This window comes from Pagrus pagrus (assembly GCF_965226575.1).
Source record: "Pagrus pagrus genome assembly, chromosome: 18".
Lineage (NCBI taxonomy): Eukaryota > Metazoa > Chordata > Actinopteri > Spariformes > Sparidae > Pagrus > Pagrus pagrus.
Genome location: NC_140202.1, coordinates 8,943,689 through 8,962,569, shown reverse-complemented (window position 1 = coordinate 8,962,569; position 18,881 = coordinate 8,943,689). Strand labels below are relative to the sequence as shown.

The 18,881-nt window shown below is 41.5% G+C and overlaps 1 protein-coding gene across 1 annotated transcript in view; it reads right to left on the bottom strand.

Annotated features, from left to right (window-relative positions):
- The window catches only part of kiaa1109 (KIAA1109), an 84,906-nt gene that overhangs the window by 42,702 nt on the left and 23,323 nt on the right, over nucleotides 1-18,881 (bottom strand). Inside the window, exons 24-45 of the mRNA XM_084382144.1 lie at nucleotides 18,737-18,856; nucleotides 18,300-18,631; nucleotides 17,215-17,465; nucleotides 16,592-16,832; nucleotides 15,923-16,414; nucleotides 13,732-14,005; nucleotides 13,474-13,611; nucleotides 13,219-13,289; nucleotides 12,396-12,569; nucleotides 11,777-11,897; nucleotides 11,359-11,508; nucleotides 10,439-10,566; nucleotides 10,039-10,241; nucleotides 9,538-9,738; nucleotides 9,187-9,398; nucleotides 8,274-8,425; nucleotides 6,832-6,982; nucleotides 6,541-6,693; nucleotides 6,046-6,286; nucleotides 5,541-5,689; nucleotides 3,674-3,905; nucleotides 2,538-2,699 (exon numbers count right to left, since the gene is read on the bottom strand). Coding sequence (XP_084238270.1) covers nucleotides 2,538-2,699; nucleotides 3,674-3,905; nucleotides 5,541-5,689; nucleotides 6,046-6,286; nucleotides 6,541-6,693; nucleotides 6,832-6,982; nucleotides 8,274-8,425; nucleotides 9,187-9,398; nucleotides 9,538-9,738; nucleotides 10,039-10,241; nucleotides 10,439-10,566; nucleotides 11,359-11,508; nucleotides 11,777-11,897; nucleotides 12,396-12,569; nucleotides 13,219-13,289; nucleotides 13,474-13,611; nucleotides 13,732-14,005; nucleotides 15,923-16,414; nucleotides 16,592-16,832; nucleotides 17,215-17,465; nucleotides 18,300-18,631; nucleotides 18,737-18,856 — 4,348 coding nt within the window. The remainder of the gene's footprint in view (nucleotides 1-2,537; nucleotides 2,700-3,673; nucleotides 3,906-5,540; nucleotides 5,690-6,045; nucleotides 6,287-6,540; nucleotides 6,694-6,831; nucleotides 6,983-8,273; nucleotides 8,426-9,186; nucleotides 9,399-9,537; nucleotides 9,739-10,038; nucleotides 10,242-10,438; nucleotides 10,567-11,358; nucleotides 11,509-11,776; nucleotides 11,898-12,395; nucleotides 12,570-13,218; nucleotides 13,290-13,473; nucleotides 13,612-13,731; nucleotides 14,006-15,922; nucleotides 16,415-16,591; nucleotides 16,833-17,214; nucleotides 17,466-18,299; nucleotides 18,632-18,736; nucleotides 18,857-18,881) is intronic.

Sequence of the window (18,881 nt, the reverse complement as noted above, 5' to 3'; positions counted from 1 at the left end):
CTGCCATTCACTGATCTGCCTTTGTGGGTCCCTCCCCAGCCTATCAGGGATGCGTCTGTTGAGACCACTCTCCTGGCTGGTATTACTCCCATTGACACTCCCTGAGTCAGATAGCTCAGAAGGCTCTTCCAATGACGTAACGCCGCAGCGCATGTCATAGACACTCAACGCAAAATTCCTCTCATATATAGAGGGCCCAGTGGGACAACCACTAGCGCCGACGCCATCAGCCCCAGTAGCCTCTGACACAGTTTGAATGAGACTGACTCCCCTCTGCGAAAAAGGCTCAGGCACGCTGTGAGTGACGCAACTCTCTCTGGCTTGAGAGTCACCCGTGACAGGCATGAATCTAGGGATAATCCTATGAATGTAATCCTGTGCGATGGGGACAGTACACTCTTTTCCACATTTATTCTGAAACCCAGTTTCTCTATGTGCTCTGCAAGCATTTTCGTGTGAGCCGCTGTCTCCAGCTGCGAGGACGCTGCTATGAGCCAATCATCTATGTATGTCGCCACACATATGCCCCTCTCCTTCACGGGGCCTAATGCTGCCTCTGTGCATTTTACAAACACCCTCGGGCTGAGTGAGAGGCCAAAAGGGAGAACCAAATATTCGTAGGAACCCCCTGATAGCCAAATCGTAGATATTTCCTATGTGGAGGGTAAATGGGAATGTGGAAATATGCATCTTTCAGGTCGATTAACATGAACTGCAGGACCCGTGTCACCACACGAAATAGAGAAGTGATGCGTGAGTCAACATTCTGAATTTGTACTTTCCAAGATATCTGTTCAAGGCCCTGAGGTGTAAAATAGCCTGGATGCCTCCCCTCCCTTTCTTTGAGATTATGAAGTATCTTGAATAAAACCCTTCCTGGCCCTGACCAGGCGGGACTATTCGTATGGTCCTTTCACCATCAGTGAGTGGATCTCTTCGTGTAAAATATGAGCCGACTCTCCCTATGCCTGAGAATAAATTATTCCCTTGAACTGTGGTGGAACGATAGCAAATCAAGCACAGTAATACCATGGTCAACAAACCTGTTACTACTCCTGCTGGAAAAGGAAATTAGCATCTCCATATAGTGTGTAACTACTAGTAGCTGGTTTGCTGATCATAGTATTACTGTGCTTGATTGGCCAGCCAACCTGCCTGACCTGTATTGTCAAGAGGAAGATGAGAGACATCAGACCCAACAATACAGAGAAGCATGAAGGCCGCTATCAAAGCAGTCAAATCAGCCTGTGGTACTGCTTTGATAGCGGCATTCACGCTAGTCTGTACTGTTGGTGTCTAGTGTCATGGTTTGTCGACCATGGCATTACTGTGCTTGACTGACCAGCCAACTTGCCTGACCTGAACTCCATAGATTCTCTATGGGGTATTGTTCAAGAGGAAGATGACAGACATCGGACCCAACAATGCAGATAAGCTGAAGATAGCTATCAAAGCAACTTGGGCTTCCATAACACCTCACGGTGCCACAGGTTGATCGCCTCCATGCCATGCCGCATTGATGCAGTAATTTGTGCAAAAGGAGCCCCGACCAAGTATTGAATGCATAAATGAACATACTTTTCAGAAAGTCGACATTTCTGTAATCTAAATCCTTTGATTGGTATTTTGAGATAATAGATTTTTGATTTTCATGAGCTGTAAGTTGTAATCATCAAAATTAAAACAAAAAAAGGCTTGAAATATTTCACTTTATGTGTAATGAATCTAGAATATATGAAGGTTCACTGTTTAAATTAAATTAAGGGAAAAAAATGACTTTTCCATGATATTCTACATTTCTGAGATGCACCTGTATAATAAAATCATTACTGAACCAGACTTCATGAATGTTTTTTGTGACAAAGTAGTACGTGTTTCTCATTCCATTACAAAAAAATAAGAGTTGTAGAAATCTTTGGAACACAAGACTGCCATGATATACGCACATGTTCTTTACAAGTGTATGTAAACTTTTGACCAGAAAAAAAATCTATACATAGTGACTTTAACCCACAGTACACACCAGTAGTCGTTAAATTAATATCACACTTTCTGCTGCCACGATTATCTTGTCTTATTACACACCAACAACATACCCATTTCCAGGCTTTTCTGCAGGATAGATTGACACATTGAGATCTAGGTGACTATTAAACTAGCGGAGGGAAGCAAACTAACTCATAGGTAGTTCATTTGTTCACCAACACCATCAGCACAACACTGAACAACAATCCCTGACCTCCTTCTGGACTGTTAACTGTTGGCACTGGTTGGTACTGGTAGTGGTTGACGGGAGAATCTGGTGTCTCTGGAAAAACTGCAACGTTATATGGACATTTAAGTGAACTAATCAGCTGTTAGAGCTCCACTACCAGGAGAGCCATTAAGGTGTTAATGATCAGTATTTATTCTAACAAAATATATATATATATATTTTTAAATTGCATAATTTTTCCCTTATAATTCTACAGAAATTAGATCAGTAGACAAGATATTAGTCTGTAGACAAGGCACGCCCTGAGTACACAGTGTCTGACCTGTCTGCAGGCTGTTGTGCTGGGAACGATTAACTGGGGACTCCTGGGCTCCAGCCCCCGTCCTGTTGCCCACAGCGTTGGACATCCAGTTGTAAAAGCTGACAGAGGAAGGCTCTGATAGCAGCGGGTGCTCTGTCAGCATGTCTGTCCCTAAGCTGTTTCCTGAGCCCCAAAAGAAGGAGATTGAGCGCATGTTACATCATGGAACAGACTTTCATACAGATACCGACTGCTGCTCACAGATAACTTTCTTTCTTGCATCATAGAGGCACATGTGGCTAATGTAAATTTAAATTTGGGGATTTATGAAAGTTAGAAAAAAGAGAGTTTTGTATAATTTTCAAGCTCTCTCTCACATAGAGTCACATATTACAATTAGGATTAAAAAATCGTGGAGGATATGCCTTGTTTAATATTTAGTTCCCTCTCTGGTGCAGTTTGCTAGTGTTGCAAAAACTTAAAAGGTGGCTTTTATGCTTTCAGGAAGCAATACAATTAGGGTTCCCCTATCTTCTTAAACATCAAATTCAAGGGCTTTTCAAAGACTTTCCAGGGCATATTCCCTCAAATTCAACCTTAACCCTAGCCTAGAGACACGTATCAAGGTTAGTGTTACTACACTGGGAAAGAGTCTTGAAAGGTGTAAACACTTCTCAACTGTGCTGTGTTACAATGCAGACTGCAAGAGACACACATACTTACATTGAGTAAAACATTTCAAAAGGAACTTTCTGTTCTCTTGCTGAAATATATAAATTCTGACACTTTCAATAACTTCATTATTATTATTATTTATTCATGTTTATTTAAAAAAAAACAACTTTTAACCACAAACATTCACAGATTCTTAAGACCCTGCCCCGGGTGATATCAGCAGGGGTTGCTGAATGTTAAGAGCGTGAAAAAAAAAATTAAATGACTGCTGGCACACTGACTCTGCATATTCACTCACTGCGGGCATGTGCTCAAGGAAGCTGTGCATCTAATTTAGTCTGGTATTATTCACACTACTGAACAGCAGAGGTCAGCCTTTCAGCACAAATGACTTTTACATTGTGGTCATGAAAATCTAGTAAACAATGTATTCTCTTCCACATACTGTAGTTGGTAGCAACCACACAGCAGCGGTGCAGTACCTGTGCGAGTGAGGGAGCTGCTCTTGGCTGCGTTGGCGGCAGACGGTTCGTTCCTCTGGGGCATGCCCTCCAGCAGGTTGTGCAGACTGCGAAAGCTGCCAGTCAGATTGCTCAGGAGGCTCTCCTTCCTAGGGCTGTCCTTGGCTGGCAGGCCTGCGCGGCTCACATGGGCGGGTGAGTCAGCTGCTGTGTCACCGCTTGTGTAGCTCAGCGACTGGTATGGATGGGAGCCCTGGGTATGACAAATGTACAGATTACTGAGAGGAGGTCATGTTCACACTATTACGCCGCCTGTGGCATTTAACATTTGAAAGATGAGTAAGATATAAAGTGACAGCCACGATACATTTTGAGAAAGTTTAGGTAATACTTTTTTTTTTAAAGAAAAGAGCTGAACAACCTCAACAGTGTCTGAGTTGGTATAAACAGACATTTTACAGTTTAATTCAACTGGGTGTCAGCTCTGATCCTGGCTTTCCAGCAGTGGAAACATGTCGCTCACACCACAGTCAGGACAGCACGGCATGCTGTCAGCTCTTACATTACTTTAAAGTGCTACACAATGCTCAAATTATCAATGTTTTTCAGGGCTGCAACTAATAAATATTTTCATTAACATAAATCTGCTGAATTTTTCAAGTTATTTAATTGCTCAAACTTCTGGTCTATAAAGTGTCATAAAAACAGTAGAAGAGATGTAGAAGATGACTTTCAGTTTTCAAGAGTTCAAGGTGACATCTTAATTTAGCTTATTTTGTCTGATAAACATTCCAAATAAATTTCATCAATTTACAATCACAGAAGACAAAGAAACTAGTCGGTGAATTCTAAGCATTTTTGCTTTAAGAATTACATTGTTTTATCAAAACTGTTAATTTCCTTCCAATCCACTAATAGTTTCAACTACATATATTTTTTGGACTAGTGTAACTGCATTTTATTTTTGCCATTATTGCCCTAATTCTTGTTGACAAGGGCTGCAACTAATGACTGTTTTTATTATTGATTAATCTTTATATTATTTTCATGATTAAACCTTTAATCACTTTGTCAATAAAATGTCAAAATGTTCTGAAAAATACTCATTAGTTTCCCAGAGCCCAAAGTGACATCTTCAAATGGCGTCTGTTGCCCAACTCCTCATTTATTATCACAAATGACAAAGAAAAGCAGGAAATCCTTACATTCAAGAGGCTGGAACCAGCAAATGTTTGACTTTTATTCTGAAAAAATGTCTTAATGATGAATCGATCGGCTAATCGTTGCAGCTCTATCGTTCATATGCTCCAGGAAAAGTAAAAAGGAGTATTCCCCCAAACAAGAATATATCATCATAGCTTCTCTGATAAATTGCCATGTAATCTCTACTGCATAAGGAAAAGTGAGACAAACTGGTTTACATAAGTGTGACACTGCACATACATGCAATGTGTAGAGCTGAAATTTAGTAAATGAAATTAGCTGAATAATCAAATAGTTGACAGATTATCAATCAGCATTTAGCTTATCTTATCTCTGTAGCTTATCTTATTTTAGTATTTTCTGGTTTTCTCAGTCTTCAGTTAGAGAACACTGAACATCTTTGTACAGCTGGTTGGACACAAACTAAACATTTGACAACATCACCATGGACTCTGGGGACTTATTTCACTAGTTGCTGACATTTTATAGACAAAGAATTGAGAAAAAACATCGGTAGAGTAATTAGTAATGGGAATAACAGTAGGACCAGCCCTAGAAATTCATATGCACATGCATACATTGCATCTATTGAGTGTACCTATACCATCTTGTACCATCTCATGCAACCCAATACTGATTTACGACAGATAACTGGGACACAAAGATAAAAGTCTCAGAGTTGTACCTTTATCCTTAGCGCAGACTCGTGTTGTGTGTGGGACTTGGAGAGTTTCCTCATGATCTCCACTCCACTGACCGGACCAGAGTTCACTTCTTTTGGCGGGGGACGACTGCATGCTCCCTCCAGCAACATGGTGTGTTCACTCACTGTGGCTTCACAATAATGAGATAAAATAAAAGTCCGAGAAGAATCATGTGACTGCTGTAAAAGCTAAATCTGAGCATTCATACTATAAACAGCATATATATGTACATATACACACACACACACACACACACACACACACACACACACACACACACACACACACACACACACACACACACACACACACACAAACACACACAAACACACACACACATACATACACACACTAAATCTCCTTTCTGCCAACAAGTGACAGTTTATTTATTATTGCACAAACACTGAGCAGTAGAGGATAGGAGTTTCACAGTCCATCTGTGGGAACAGATGGGCGGGTCAAAATTATATTAACACAAGTTCCCACCTGCGTCAAATTCAAATTCAGCTCCGTCTGCGCTGGTGTCACTCTGTAGTGCAGCACCGTTGTCCAGGCCCAAGATTGTCTCACCCAGGCTCTGCTGAGGCTCCTTTGGTTTGGTAAGCTGATTGGGCCTCATCAGACCGATGGCCTTGAAGCCCTGAGTTACCACAATGAATTTCATCCATTGTCTGGCCAAAGCAACCAGACCTTTCTTTAGAGTCACAAGTGCTGGAACGCCGTCATTCTAGGATGGAAAGGAGAAGAAGAAAGAACTGGATTGGTGCCACCGGAAAAGGATTCATTAATACGGTGAAGGGGAGCCAAGAGCACTTAAGACCACTTAAAATAATTGGCGGCTGTTGTCTAAATGGGACCATACAATGTCAGTTTTAGTAGCCATTTAAGTAAGGATAAAGTTTGAGAGTTATCTAAAACTGACGCAGTGTACTGTAAAAAAAAAGAAAAAAGGAGTGATTTAGAGGCCTCAGAGGCACTCACCATGGTGGCCTCCTCTATGACAGAGTAGTCGGCCTGCTGCAGGTAGCGGTGAAGGATGTTACAGAGCATACAGGAGGGATTCTCATGCAGGTAGCGAGCTCGTTTAGTCACACGGTTGTACTTGCTCCTGATGGGGATGTGGATGCTCTTTTTCTGTTGGGGAATGACATAATCAGTTAAAAGCAAAGTCTCAAACTAATGCACATAAGATCAAGTAAAACTATTGATCAGAGGATACTGAACGTTCTTAATCAGTGATCATTTGTGTCTGTCTACAGATGTATTGCTAACCTCAAGAGCTTCTGTCATGATGCAGCCCATAACGGCACACACTCGGAGTGTGCCCTCCATGTCCAGTTTGCGCAGAGAAGATTTGAGCTGGTCGATGGGAACCAACCAGGCTCCAATGGCAGGTGTGGCTGTGCTAAGCAGATTCAACTGCCTGTGAACAAATAAGAGAGTCAGATGATCTTTAATCAGCTTATAACAACTATTGATTAATGCATTCTTAAACATATTAATACTTCTGTTTTAGATCATATTTTTGAGTCTGTAACATTTGTATTATAATGTCAGAGGCTTTCACCGTGTTTTCTCTAAGAACTGACTTATGTTGCTTTAATCTCAACTGCAGACATCAAGTACGTGGTGCACTCGGTTAGTTGAGTCATAATAAAACTCACAGTTCAGAGTGAACCTGCCAGTTTGATGACTTTGTGTGGCTGACAGGTCTGCATCAGCAGCAAAGCTGACAACCATTGCCAGGAGCAGACAAGAGAGGATTCAGCTTAAATATTTAAAAATATTATACTTATTACACTTCATCGCCTTCACACCACTGATGCTGAGGGAGAAAGGTGGTTTTATCTAAACATCAACCTGGATTATTCACTGTATCTGAATCTTACAAGGTATATTTGTCTAATTTCAGGTCAAAAGTATCTTGTTACACTTAATATAAGATGCAATCAATCATTCATCATCAATCATTTCAGGGAAATACATGGGGACTTATTTTAGACAATTTTCACTTGTTCCACTGGCTGATTTTTTTCAGTTAATACTAGCAAGAAACATTATATCCATACATTCATTGTTTTGCTTATTTTTGAAGTGACATTTTTTTCCAGTCATATGTTTAGATCTCTATGCAGTTAGCTGTAATGACTATTACAGGTGCTACAGGTGCTTACAGGTACTTTCTCATTTTACTTGGAAAGACTCAGAGACAAGTGTTTGCAATAATTGAAATTTTGTTTGGTTGAAAGCTGTAGGAGGCAATTTTTTGGAAAATATACCAGAATTTCCCTTTAACTATGAACTTACTTATTTGTGTAGTTTTGACACACATCATTAATCCATTAAGACCTAGGGCACCCACTGAAAATGATTTCTAAAACCTAAGGGTCTTCTGAAAAACAAAATTGCCAACGTTCATTAAAACATTTATTTCTCAGCCTCTGGAACAGACAGAGAACTTGAAATAAAAACCATTTAGGAGCTTCAGACTTTGGCTTTAATTGGAAATGATCACCTCTGCGCTAATGATCATAAAAGAAACACTATGCCAGGGGTCGGCAACCTTTCTGATATGAAGTGCCATTTTATTTTTTTAATTTTATCTCATCAAGGTAAAGGTATATACACGCAAACGTTGCATCCTGTCTTAATTGGTTAACTTCCTGAAACCATGTGCAGAATAAAGAGGTCCATATATGTGAGTCGAATTGTACCTGGAGATGGCCTGTGAAGGTGAGCGCACATTAGTGGGAGCAGCAAAACTGAACCAGATCTCCCTAATGGTCAGCTTCATGCTGCTGGAGTCAGGAGGCGGGGGCATGAGGGGGAGGTCTTTCTTTAGGTCGTCTGACTCCACACCTTCGTCCTACAGAGCACAAGAGAACAGGGTTTAATGGGTGGATGAGAATGGCTGGCTGGAGTTCCAGTATTGCAGCTCTCTTTCAGCCCGATTACAGTTTAGACTTGCAGTCATGACTTATTTTCATGATCAGAGAGAATTGTCCCTAGTTTGACAATTATCTCAAATTAATGAAATCTTTTGATGTGTAATTGAACTAGTGTTGATGAGCTCATTTTGTGTGAGCAACATACTAACTCACACCTGAATCAAAGACTGGCAATAGGCAGTTTGCAAATACAAACACAGAAAAGAACTCAAAGAAAAACAAAAGATAGGAAAAAAAGATGAATAATCCACAATTTTAACTTAAGACTTGACATTCATTTTGTTTCAGATCAGCACATTACAGCTTTGAATCTCTGTTAACAAGATCACCTGCCCTTTCTGTGATACTTGGGAGCTTGTCAACTTATTAAACAAAGTAAGCTCACAGGTGCAGATAAAATGAAGAGGAAATTGGCTTGAAGATAATTAATTTTGTCATCAGATAAGTAAGTTTGAGGTCACTGTCAGCAGATCCAAAAAGGCTTTCATGCGTTTGTCAACCACACTAAAATCAAATAAAAGAGGATGTGGAGCTAAATTACTGCAAATGACTCAAAATACACCAAAAACCATGTTTTGGGTTAAACAGATTTGATATAGATTTTTGAACATGTGAAAAAATAATTTTGAGGGAGAGATGTTTTTTGTTGCTACATAGAGAGCATTTCTCCATATGTCACCTGGTCGTCTGAGTCCGAGTGCTCGTTGACATCGGAGGCAGGGCTGATTGCATCATGTGGCAGGTTGTCATCAGAGACGTCAGTGCTGTAACCACTTCCTGTCTGAGAGCCTGTCGAGCCATTCGACTTAGACATACCCGTCTTCCCCGCAGTGTCTGAGCGTCCCATCACACCAAATGAATTGTACAGAATGGCTCCTGACTGACGGCCCCCTGTAACACAAAGTGCAATACATTAACAAATCTGTACACAAACTCCCTACATCCCTCTTGATACAACTCAATCAATCTTTCCTGTTTTATTATCCGTAGCTCTTAATGTATGTGATGATGAGAGTTTGGGATGTTTTACCTTTGACCGTGAGGTTCTCAATGCCACATTCAAACATGATCCAGCCCCATTTCTCAAGAGACGCTGTGGAACGGCCAAAGTCGCCAGCTGTGGCCTGGGTATCGGTTTCATCCACCAGTGAGAACTCCTCCAGTTCCTCTAGGCCAAACAGCACTTTGGACTTCTCAAAAGGGATGGCTGTGATGGCACACGTGCCAATGTCTAAGAAAGGATACAAAATTTTAAAGAACAACTGTTTATACACTTCACTGTAATTCTTCTTCAAAAAAAAAAAAGGACAGAAAGGTGCTTGGGGAGAACAAAATAATCCGAAAACAGAGCATTTTAAAAGAAATTCATTCCAAAAAAATTAATTATTTTTGCTTGGCACCTTTGCGTACTGTCTAGGGTCAAGTCATACAGCACATTAACAAGGAGGTTGCAGGTCACACAAAAGGACAGTGAACCACTTCAAATAATGGCACAAGGGATCAAACATGGCGATATTTCACCACAACTGACCTGTGGAGTCAAGGCCTCGTAGCTGGCTGTGGATACGGTGGATGTTGAGCCTGGCGGCGATCTCTTTGCCTTTCTCGATGCCAGCGTTGGAGCGCAGCGAGCCCGAAGACTGAGGCTGCATCTTGGTGGCTGAGGCATACTTCTCCAACATGACGGATGGTCGGCCGTGTTCTGTGGTGTTGGGTGTCTCCTCAACAATACCCCTGAAAGGAGCAGGAAGAAAATGCGTGTTGTAAATTATAACCAAATTTCTTCAGGTAACTGCTGCTCAATTGTTTTTTAGGTGAGAAAAATACATCCAAACAACCACAACTAAGTGTGTCAGCAGGCACTCCAAAAGGCATAGTCATTTTACACGCACACACACAAACAGTAACACAAGGAGTAGTCGACGTGTTACCTGTTCATTCTGAACTGGGTGGCAATCCTGTCGAAGCACAACGCCACCAGAGACACGTGTGTGACGCACTTATTGGAGCAAGACGGTGACCCCTCCTCTACGGAAGCCTGCAGGAGGCAAAGGTTCACCTGCAGGAAGAGAGAACAAAAAAAAAGCGTCAGCTAAATCAAACTGAACAAAAACCCCACTGTGCCTTAAAATATTGCTGGTTAAAAAACAACCGATGCTATTGACATGAATAATAGCGATGCCCACAAGAAGCTCTTTTTAAAGACAAATTATTGCTCCACAGTAAGAAAACAGATTAGTCATACTGTGTGTGAGGCTACTTTTCCCAATTGTAAGATTTATTTTGGTATTTCTCTATGTGAAGATATACAGAGGGTAATAGAATAATCAATAGCAACAAGAATGTTATATATCCAGTCAAACGTTTAGTGTAAACATACTACATAGTGAAATAAAAAAAGATGGTTACGATACTATACCGTCATTTTATAAGCCGTGTTTCCGTCAACTTATTCCTATGTGCATTTTGAAGTATTGCATTAGAAAAGGTTGATGGAAAGGGCAACATTGGAAAAATGTCTATAATTTTGCAAAAAGGTGAATAATGATCGCATTATGGAAGCTGATGGAAACAAGCATACACTCGTATTTTTTGCGCCCATTTTCTTGAAATTCTGTTAAAATTTGTTGAACTTTTAGATGGAAACACTGCTAAAAAGTGTCGCCCAATAAGATGACCCACTATTATTATTCTACACAAAAGCTAAGAACTTTGTATATTCAGTGTTTAAATGTAAAGTGATCTACATCAGCGCTCTCAACTCTGCACTTAATCTTGAAACTCTCTTGCTCAGAGCACAGTTTCGAGGAACAACTGCTGGCCTCTCATTATTCAGGGTCATGGCTCTTACCTTGGGAATGGAGACGTTGGCTTGGAGGCCCTTGATTTTCACATTATCTGGTTTGACAGACAGGTCTGTCTGGCCATGGGAGATGTTGAGGGAGCCAGGGGTCGTGCCCTCGGTCTTGGACAGCTTGTGCTCCTGCTTGCCTGTTTGGCTCTGTGTGAATCAGGTCCAAAAGAATGGGACATCGGTAATTGGGCAACAAAGCCACTTTTATATTGGGAAGCTCAAAACATTAAGAACACAAACACTTTATTCAAACTGTTGATAAATAATTGACACATTTGTTATAATTCCAAGAATTAAAGCTTTTCCATCAAGTTATTTGCTTCTTAAACACTGATTTTCCAACTGTAGGTCAACATTAAAAAACTGTGCTGAATAAGATATATCAAGCTTTATTACGCTGCTCTGTTGTACTCACAGACTCAGTGACTGTAGACTTGCTGATCTGATAGGCTTCATTCAGGACTTTTCCATGAAGGTCATCCAGAATAGCTGCAGGATGACGGATACTGGCAAAGTGGACCATAGATTCAATGTACCTGAAAGATAACAAAAAGACAGTCAAGCTGTAGTGAAACAAAAACAACCCATCTTCACGCTGCACTAGCCAAGAGCTAAGTGCTTGTAAGAAAGTTGTAAACCCAGTAGTGTTAGCTTTTGGCAAACTAAAAGATTCACACTGGTAGATAACCAAGAGCGAGGCCAGACTCTGAAGCACTGTCAGCAGAATTTTAGATCCAAGATGTAGTGTGCATTGGGATTTAAATTGGCTTTAAGTCAAATCTTAGCTTCAGGCTAAAAATAACCATCTTAGACTGTACAATGTGGGAAAGATGTAGGGTCAGCCAAGTATCATATTTCTCATCAGGGTTCTCAAACTGAAACTGAAAACCTAGTTTGAAGGATGTGTGGTCAATAAAGCAGCATGAAAAGCAGACCAAATACAAATAATATTTGAAGTCAGGAAATATTGAGAACACAGATATACATAAAAAAAACAAACAAACAAAAAAAAATACAATAGGGATGGTTCCTACCTGTCCAGGGATTCAGCCACAAGGGGCGTGAGCACCACATTGATAGCTCCCTTCACCTCCACGATGGCAGTGGTCCTGGTCTGAGCTAAGGGTTGCTCCAGAGTCCAGTCATCTGTTGTCGTGTCTTCATCTGTGTTCTCCATGGCCCGCTTATCCAGTGGGGTGTATGGTGTACTGTGATCATATGTTAAATATTCATTATACAAAACACAGCTAGTAGATAGCTTGCTACTTGAATGGACAATGTGAAGCAACACATCATTTGGTTGATGCTGAGAATACTGAGCTCTATAAAAGCTAAAAAAGAAAACGCACTTTCTTTAGTTCTCAGTAGGGCTGTACAATATGATGAGACATTATTTGTGATGATAAATGTCTGTCGTTTTATATTGTGCTCTATCATTTATTTCGTTGTGTTGCAAATCATACTGGCCATATTTTACTTCATTTGGATGTCTCATGAAGGCAACACAAACAAACATGGAGGAGAGTTAACGTGACACAGCATGAAAACATTCTGAACAAGGACTCTGAAAACAAGAAGCCAAAACAAACAAAAAGGATAGCTTGTGCTTAAAAGAGAGAGGCTACTTCTGTCATATGGATGTGATTTGGGTATGAAAATCCTTGACAGAGACCAGAGAAACCATCCATATTCATCAAATTTAACAAAAATCTGCTATATTTTGATATGTATTGCCCTCTGAATATGAAATGACCTATAGTGGGATATGAGATTGTATTCATATCGCACAGCGAATACAATTCAAATAATAATTGTAAACTACACTGCTCCTGCAACTGTACAGCGTGGCTTCAATACCTATTGTTCTCTCCCATCAGCTGAACTCCTCGGTCCAGTAAAGAGCTGGCTGAGAGGCCTTGCTTTATCACCTGTAAAATAAAATAAAAATGTTACAACTACAAACTGGTGCACAGGATGTATTAAGAACGGACATATAACATTTGACCATTTAAAGAGTCAATACCACTATAAAATTCTCAGGTTAAATTATAGTGTTACATGCTAAGGGAGCCAATAACCTCCCTACACACAAAGACTGTTATTTACAAAGACCTTAAAGCTGGGGACAGAGAGCTGGTCAAATGAGGCAGAGCTCTCCTCGCTGGTGGGTGTGTCCAAATCTAGGGGGCGGTGCAGAGAGGACTTGGAGGTCCTCTTATTGGTGGGCTGCTTAACAGACCAATTTGAGACCTGGCAGAGAAGTAAAGAATGTTTTAATTGGACAAAAATTGATGACAGTAAAAATTTGCAGACGAGGCTACACCTCAGTTTGCAAACGTTTTTTGACCATTGAATGACTCACAACTTTACCTGGTAGTGGGCTAGGTAGCTCTGGTAGCAGGCCATGACGTGGGGCTGGCGGGTCACAGGGCCGGGTTCAGCTGTCTTCTCCACCTCCACTGAGCTCTCCTCCTCCATGGCGAGGGCTGAGACGAAGGAGGCCTGGGATGTGTGGCTGGGCAGGGGATGGGGAGGCAGCGGGGGCAGCGTCGGGAGCAGGGGTGGGGGGCGTGGCTCAGTGATCAGCTCCCCGTTGAGAACATAGGTGAGAGGACCCTCGACACTGTGGTAGATGGAGCTCCGACTGGGGTAAAACAAAGTCAATGTGACAAGTCAGTCATATTTTGAGTGTTTTGTTTTGTATATATATATATAAAATGGCAAAACAGGTGCAGTGATATCAACTTATGACATCAAATATCAGTAACCGTCTTTCCAGTTAATTGTCAAGCGAATTTGAAGCAAACTTTTGTAAAGTTGCAGAAAAAATGAAGAAAATGCAATTAGGGACATTTCTATCAAAAGGTTTAGGAATGGTCTACTATTGAAAAAACTAGGCTATACAACTAGGCTTCTTTAGAAGTTGGTGGTATAGGCTACGTTAAACATGGCTATAGTATAAAGAGTAGAGCGGAAGTTGTGACCAAAAACAAAACCAGTTACTAGCAAACTGCCAATATACCTCCATGAAGAAGAAGAAAAAAGAAAACAGTTGCCTTGGTCATCTAGGAGACAATAATTGAGAGAAACCTTCAGGTTTTTTTTTTTCTTTTAAGGCAATTTGTCAGAATTTTTTCATGTCAGCTAGTCACAGCCATAGATCCTGGGAATATTGGGGCAAATGCAGAGAGCAGAAACAGCTTATTTTTCTTCTTCTTCTTCTTACTTATTCAGAAAAGATGTTTCCATCTCCCAATTAAGCCCATAAACTGTTTTTAACAAAGGCAAAAACCAAAGAACTTACTCAAACTTTACCATTTCCATCAAGCTATTATAATACGATACTTCAAAATACACATGGAAATATGTTGACATGAACATGGCTGTCAACATTAACCACTTGTTAAACAGGATGCCAGTCAGGCACCTCTTTTCTGCACAGTTTACTGTTTTCGAATTCAGCCTTATGTTTCCACTAGCTTGTGCCATTTGAAACCTTCCATTAGACAGAGATTATTATTTGTGTTTGTGTGGAGGCTGTATCAATCAAAAAGAGTGCTGAAATCAATGCAAGAACATTCTTGGGTAATAGAAAAATGAAAAGGTGGCCGCAGAAAAAGACTGAAATACAATTTGCAGAACACAGGGCCAGTAAGTGGCTGCCCATGCCTCATTTGCTACAGCCTGTCTAGATCACATCCGTCCTCGCATGATCGTTTCAAAGTAATAAATGAAAGCTGCAACGTGTTGAGCTGCAGGACAAGTTCCTTAACACAATGAAATGCAAAACTTGTTGGGAATCAAACATAAAAATATAATTTCACTGTTAATGTATTCCACAGATATTTCACAATCACAGCAACAGCAAAGATGTCAGTGTAACTCATAACATAAGTGAGTGTTAAAGACCTTGTTCTTGCAGTAACTCCAATTCATGTTGTTGTTGTTTTCGAAATGCAAATGGTTTCTACATTATTTACATCTTACTCCAGTAACCATGAAGCTTAAAAAAGACAAGACATACATTCTATTCCTCCATTTAAATGGAGTTTAAACATAGGGTGTATGTTTTTGTAAAAATCTTGACATTGTGATTTTTTTTAAGACACTATGATAATACCATCGAAATTTCAAAGTAACCTCGCTAAAAGGGATCTGAGATACTGGAGACCCTTGATGATAAGTCAAATCTCTGTATTCGTCACCGTCTTAAAATGTAAATCGAAAATCAAAAATCCTTCAGAGTGGCCCCTTTAACATTATGAAAAGGGGTAACACTTCAAGCAATATGGCAAGGTCAGAACTCACTTGACGGGTCATTAATTCATCTGCTCTTACAGATGAGAAATGAGAGACTCTTTGAAGTTACACAGAGCTGTGAGCTGTCTAGACTCAACCATCATCCTAATCCTGTTCTTAACCTTGTACTTGATCTAACTATACACCCAGTCTCCTCTCTAATTTTCAAACTCTAACTTTGAGAACTTTTCTGTTGTCCACTGAGGCTGAGCAGAATATTTCACGCTCCATTTTCTAAAAGCACGTCATCATCGAAGCTGACCTGTAGTTCTCCATGTGATACGGGGGCTGCTGTGGCTGCTGCATCTGCTGCCTCCTCTTCTTTTTTCGGCCCGGGTAAGTTCCTGGACCCTCATCTGCACTGCTGATCGGCTCAAATTCCTCAGTGGCTGAAAAGTAGGCCTCGCTGTCGGCCACGGACATGCTGGAGTCTGCAGAGCGGTACTGATGAAAGGTGTTGGAGTCGGCTGAAGGCGTGAAGGGAAATGAGCCGTAGCTTCTGCGCTGACGCGGCGAATCCAGGACGTTCTCGTCGCTGCGGGAGACCTCACTGCTGAACTGGACGCCACCGGACAGGACTGGTGGAGGCTTATCAGTAAAGACAGCAGCTGACAGGCTCTTTGTGCTGCCCAGTCGACCTGAGTGCACAGACGACTGCCGTTTGAGGGGGGAACAGAGGGGTGAGCGCACTGAGGAGCGGTCCTGGGAGCTGTTGGGTGAGACTGGCGAGACCTCCGGGACTTCTCCTTGGGTGCTGCACGGAAGGATGAGGAAATAAGTAAGTACACCCAGGCTGAAGATGCTGCTTGTGCTGCCTTCTAGTGATTTCTACATGCTCTGAACTCTTATATTTGTGTATTTGTAATTTTCTGATGTTAAAAAAACACCACGGATGTGAGAGTATTAGGTCATCATTCTGGATGTTACTCACTCAGCAGGGCTTTTGCCATTCATGGGGAACATGCGTTCCTCTGTGCTTGGCGAGGGAGTGTCTCTCTCTCCGGCTAGCAGGGGCAACGCAGCGCTAGAGGAACTATTTTCCTCAGAGGAGGAGGCCGAGCTGTGTGAGCGTTGGGGCACCTGGAGACTGAGGTGTTGCTGAGCTCGCCTTTCAGGCAGCTCAGGGGGCAGGCACGGCGAGTGCGTGTCCGTCTTCAGTCCTATGACTCTCCCTAAGAAATTACATTTGTTTTAGAAAATGGTAATCCTTTCAGACATATTGCAAACAATTTTTTTCTGTATCAGTAGGCTGCATTTAGTACTTGCATCCCATGCATACATTCTGTATTTCATGGCGAGCTTGTCACACTTCGTTTAAGGACCACTGCTTAGGCAGATAAGATACTGAGAAAAAGCTCAATATATTATCATATAATACAATGAATTCTCATTAAATGAACTCCTGTATAAGCATTCTTTCTCCCCGGGGGGTCCCCATATGGGAAAAGTAGCTGCTGTTTTAGTAAATTAAACATTTTAACTATTCTTCAGAAAGACCTTGAAAAAATCAGGGGAATATCAGGAAATGTATATAAAATCTTTGCAAATGCATACCATCCACTTTGGGTGTTTCCTTGGTAATAATCCACTCCCCAGGCTGCAGCAGAGACTGGCCATAAGACATGTTTGACTCTGTGCTGGAAGAAGAGAATGCAGAAGAGGAGGAGGGTGTCAGCTCTTCCAGCTTGAAGAAGTCCAGGCCCATGTTGGTACCGCCAAAGAACCTGCAGCCTCCCAGGCAGCCGCAGCGATTCCTGCTGCGCTTGTTGCGGATGCCAGCCTCTTCAGGCCACAGGAACCAGAGTCTGAAGAGAAGAGGAAGAGATAATCAAAGCGACTGATGTAGAACCAAAAATTTAGGGTAGCTAGAGCTGCTGAAATACACTTTATGGTTGCTGTTTGTCTGTGAGAATTAATATTTCAGACATATCAGGCACTTCTATAACAAATGTTGCACTGCTCTCCCTTTCTTAACAACAGATAACATTTATAGTCTCCTTCTTTGTTCTGTTAAGGTTTTGTCTTGGCATACGCTCCTAGAAGCGTGAATGTACTCACATATCTTAAGGTTTCTCAAACACCCACATACACTACCATTAGTTAAAGTGATAAGAAAGATCATGTCCAATTACAAGTGAGACAAGAACATCTGTACTGAAATGTTTCCCTGGAGACCTTTAATGAGGTCTTAAATCATTTTGTTGAATCTATTATCACAGCAGTTCGCTAATTTGCCAGCTGATTATCACATATCATGAGCAAGATCACTGTATAAAGCAGCAAAAATCTCACCCCAGCAAGTTTAAATAGATATACTTTACATTACGAGATGAACGCCTCGTAACTGTACCAGTGACTCATTATACAGAGGTGTGATACAGACAGTGAGTCATTTCCACTTTGAAAAGAAGGTTCAGCTTTGACATTTTTTTAAAACTGTTTTGTTGTTTAGCTAGAGCAAATGAAAAAAAGGTGAAAAAAAGTAGCCAATGACATCACCACTAACTACTAGAACTGCCACAATGCTGGAAACATGCTTTAGGGTGGCTGCGGGACAAAAAGAGAAATCTTTTCCTCCCACACACAGACAATGTGTGTCGTGCTTGGAAAAGTAAATAACACACAACAGAGTTTTCTACCTTTTGGTCTGAGCATCGTGGAGCTCCAGAAACTGCCTCTGGACTTCACATTTGGCTGGGTGGTCAGCGGCCAGGGCGATATCTGCTGTGATGAGGTTCAGGTTGACCGAACCCGCCTCCAGCCAGACAGAGCGTCGCAACAGAGGGGGCTGACCCAGACCCAGCGGCTGACCCAGACCTTGACCCTGTCCGGACGGCTGCAGCCTGATCGCCTCGCTGTGCTGCTGCTGCTCGATGTACTGACGGATGTTTACGTCCTGCACCACAGCACTGATGCCCTCTCCCACCGCCTGGTTGTGCAGGTTGCAGTTGGCTACACGAATGACAGAAGTCTGGGGAAGGAGAAAAATAGATCTTTACACATACACACAACGAGTTAAGTCTTTATAAATAAATATCTTGAAAACAAAACACATAATGCTAATGCTGCTAATTGCCTTGATGTTGGCAGCACAGCCATGCTCCACAATGAAGAGATCGACTCCATCCATGGCCAGTCGGGTCATGGTGTATTTCAGCTCCTCTGATGTGCGACAGTGACCTGGCAGGCAGCTCATCTGTAAGACAACAATCATTTAGTAG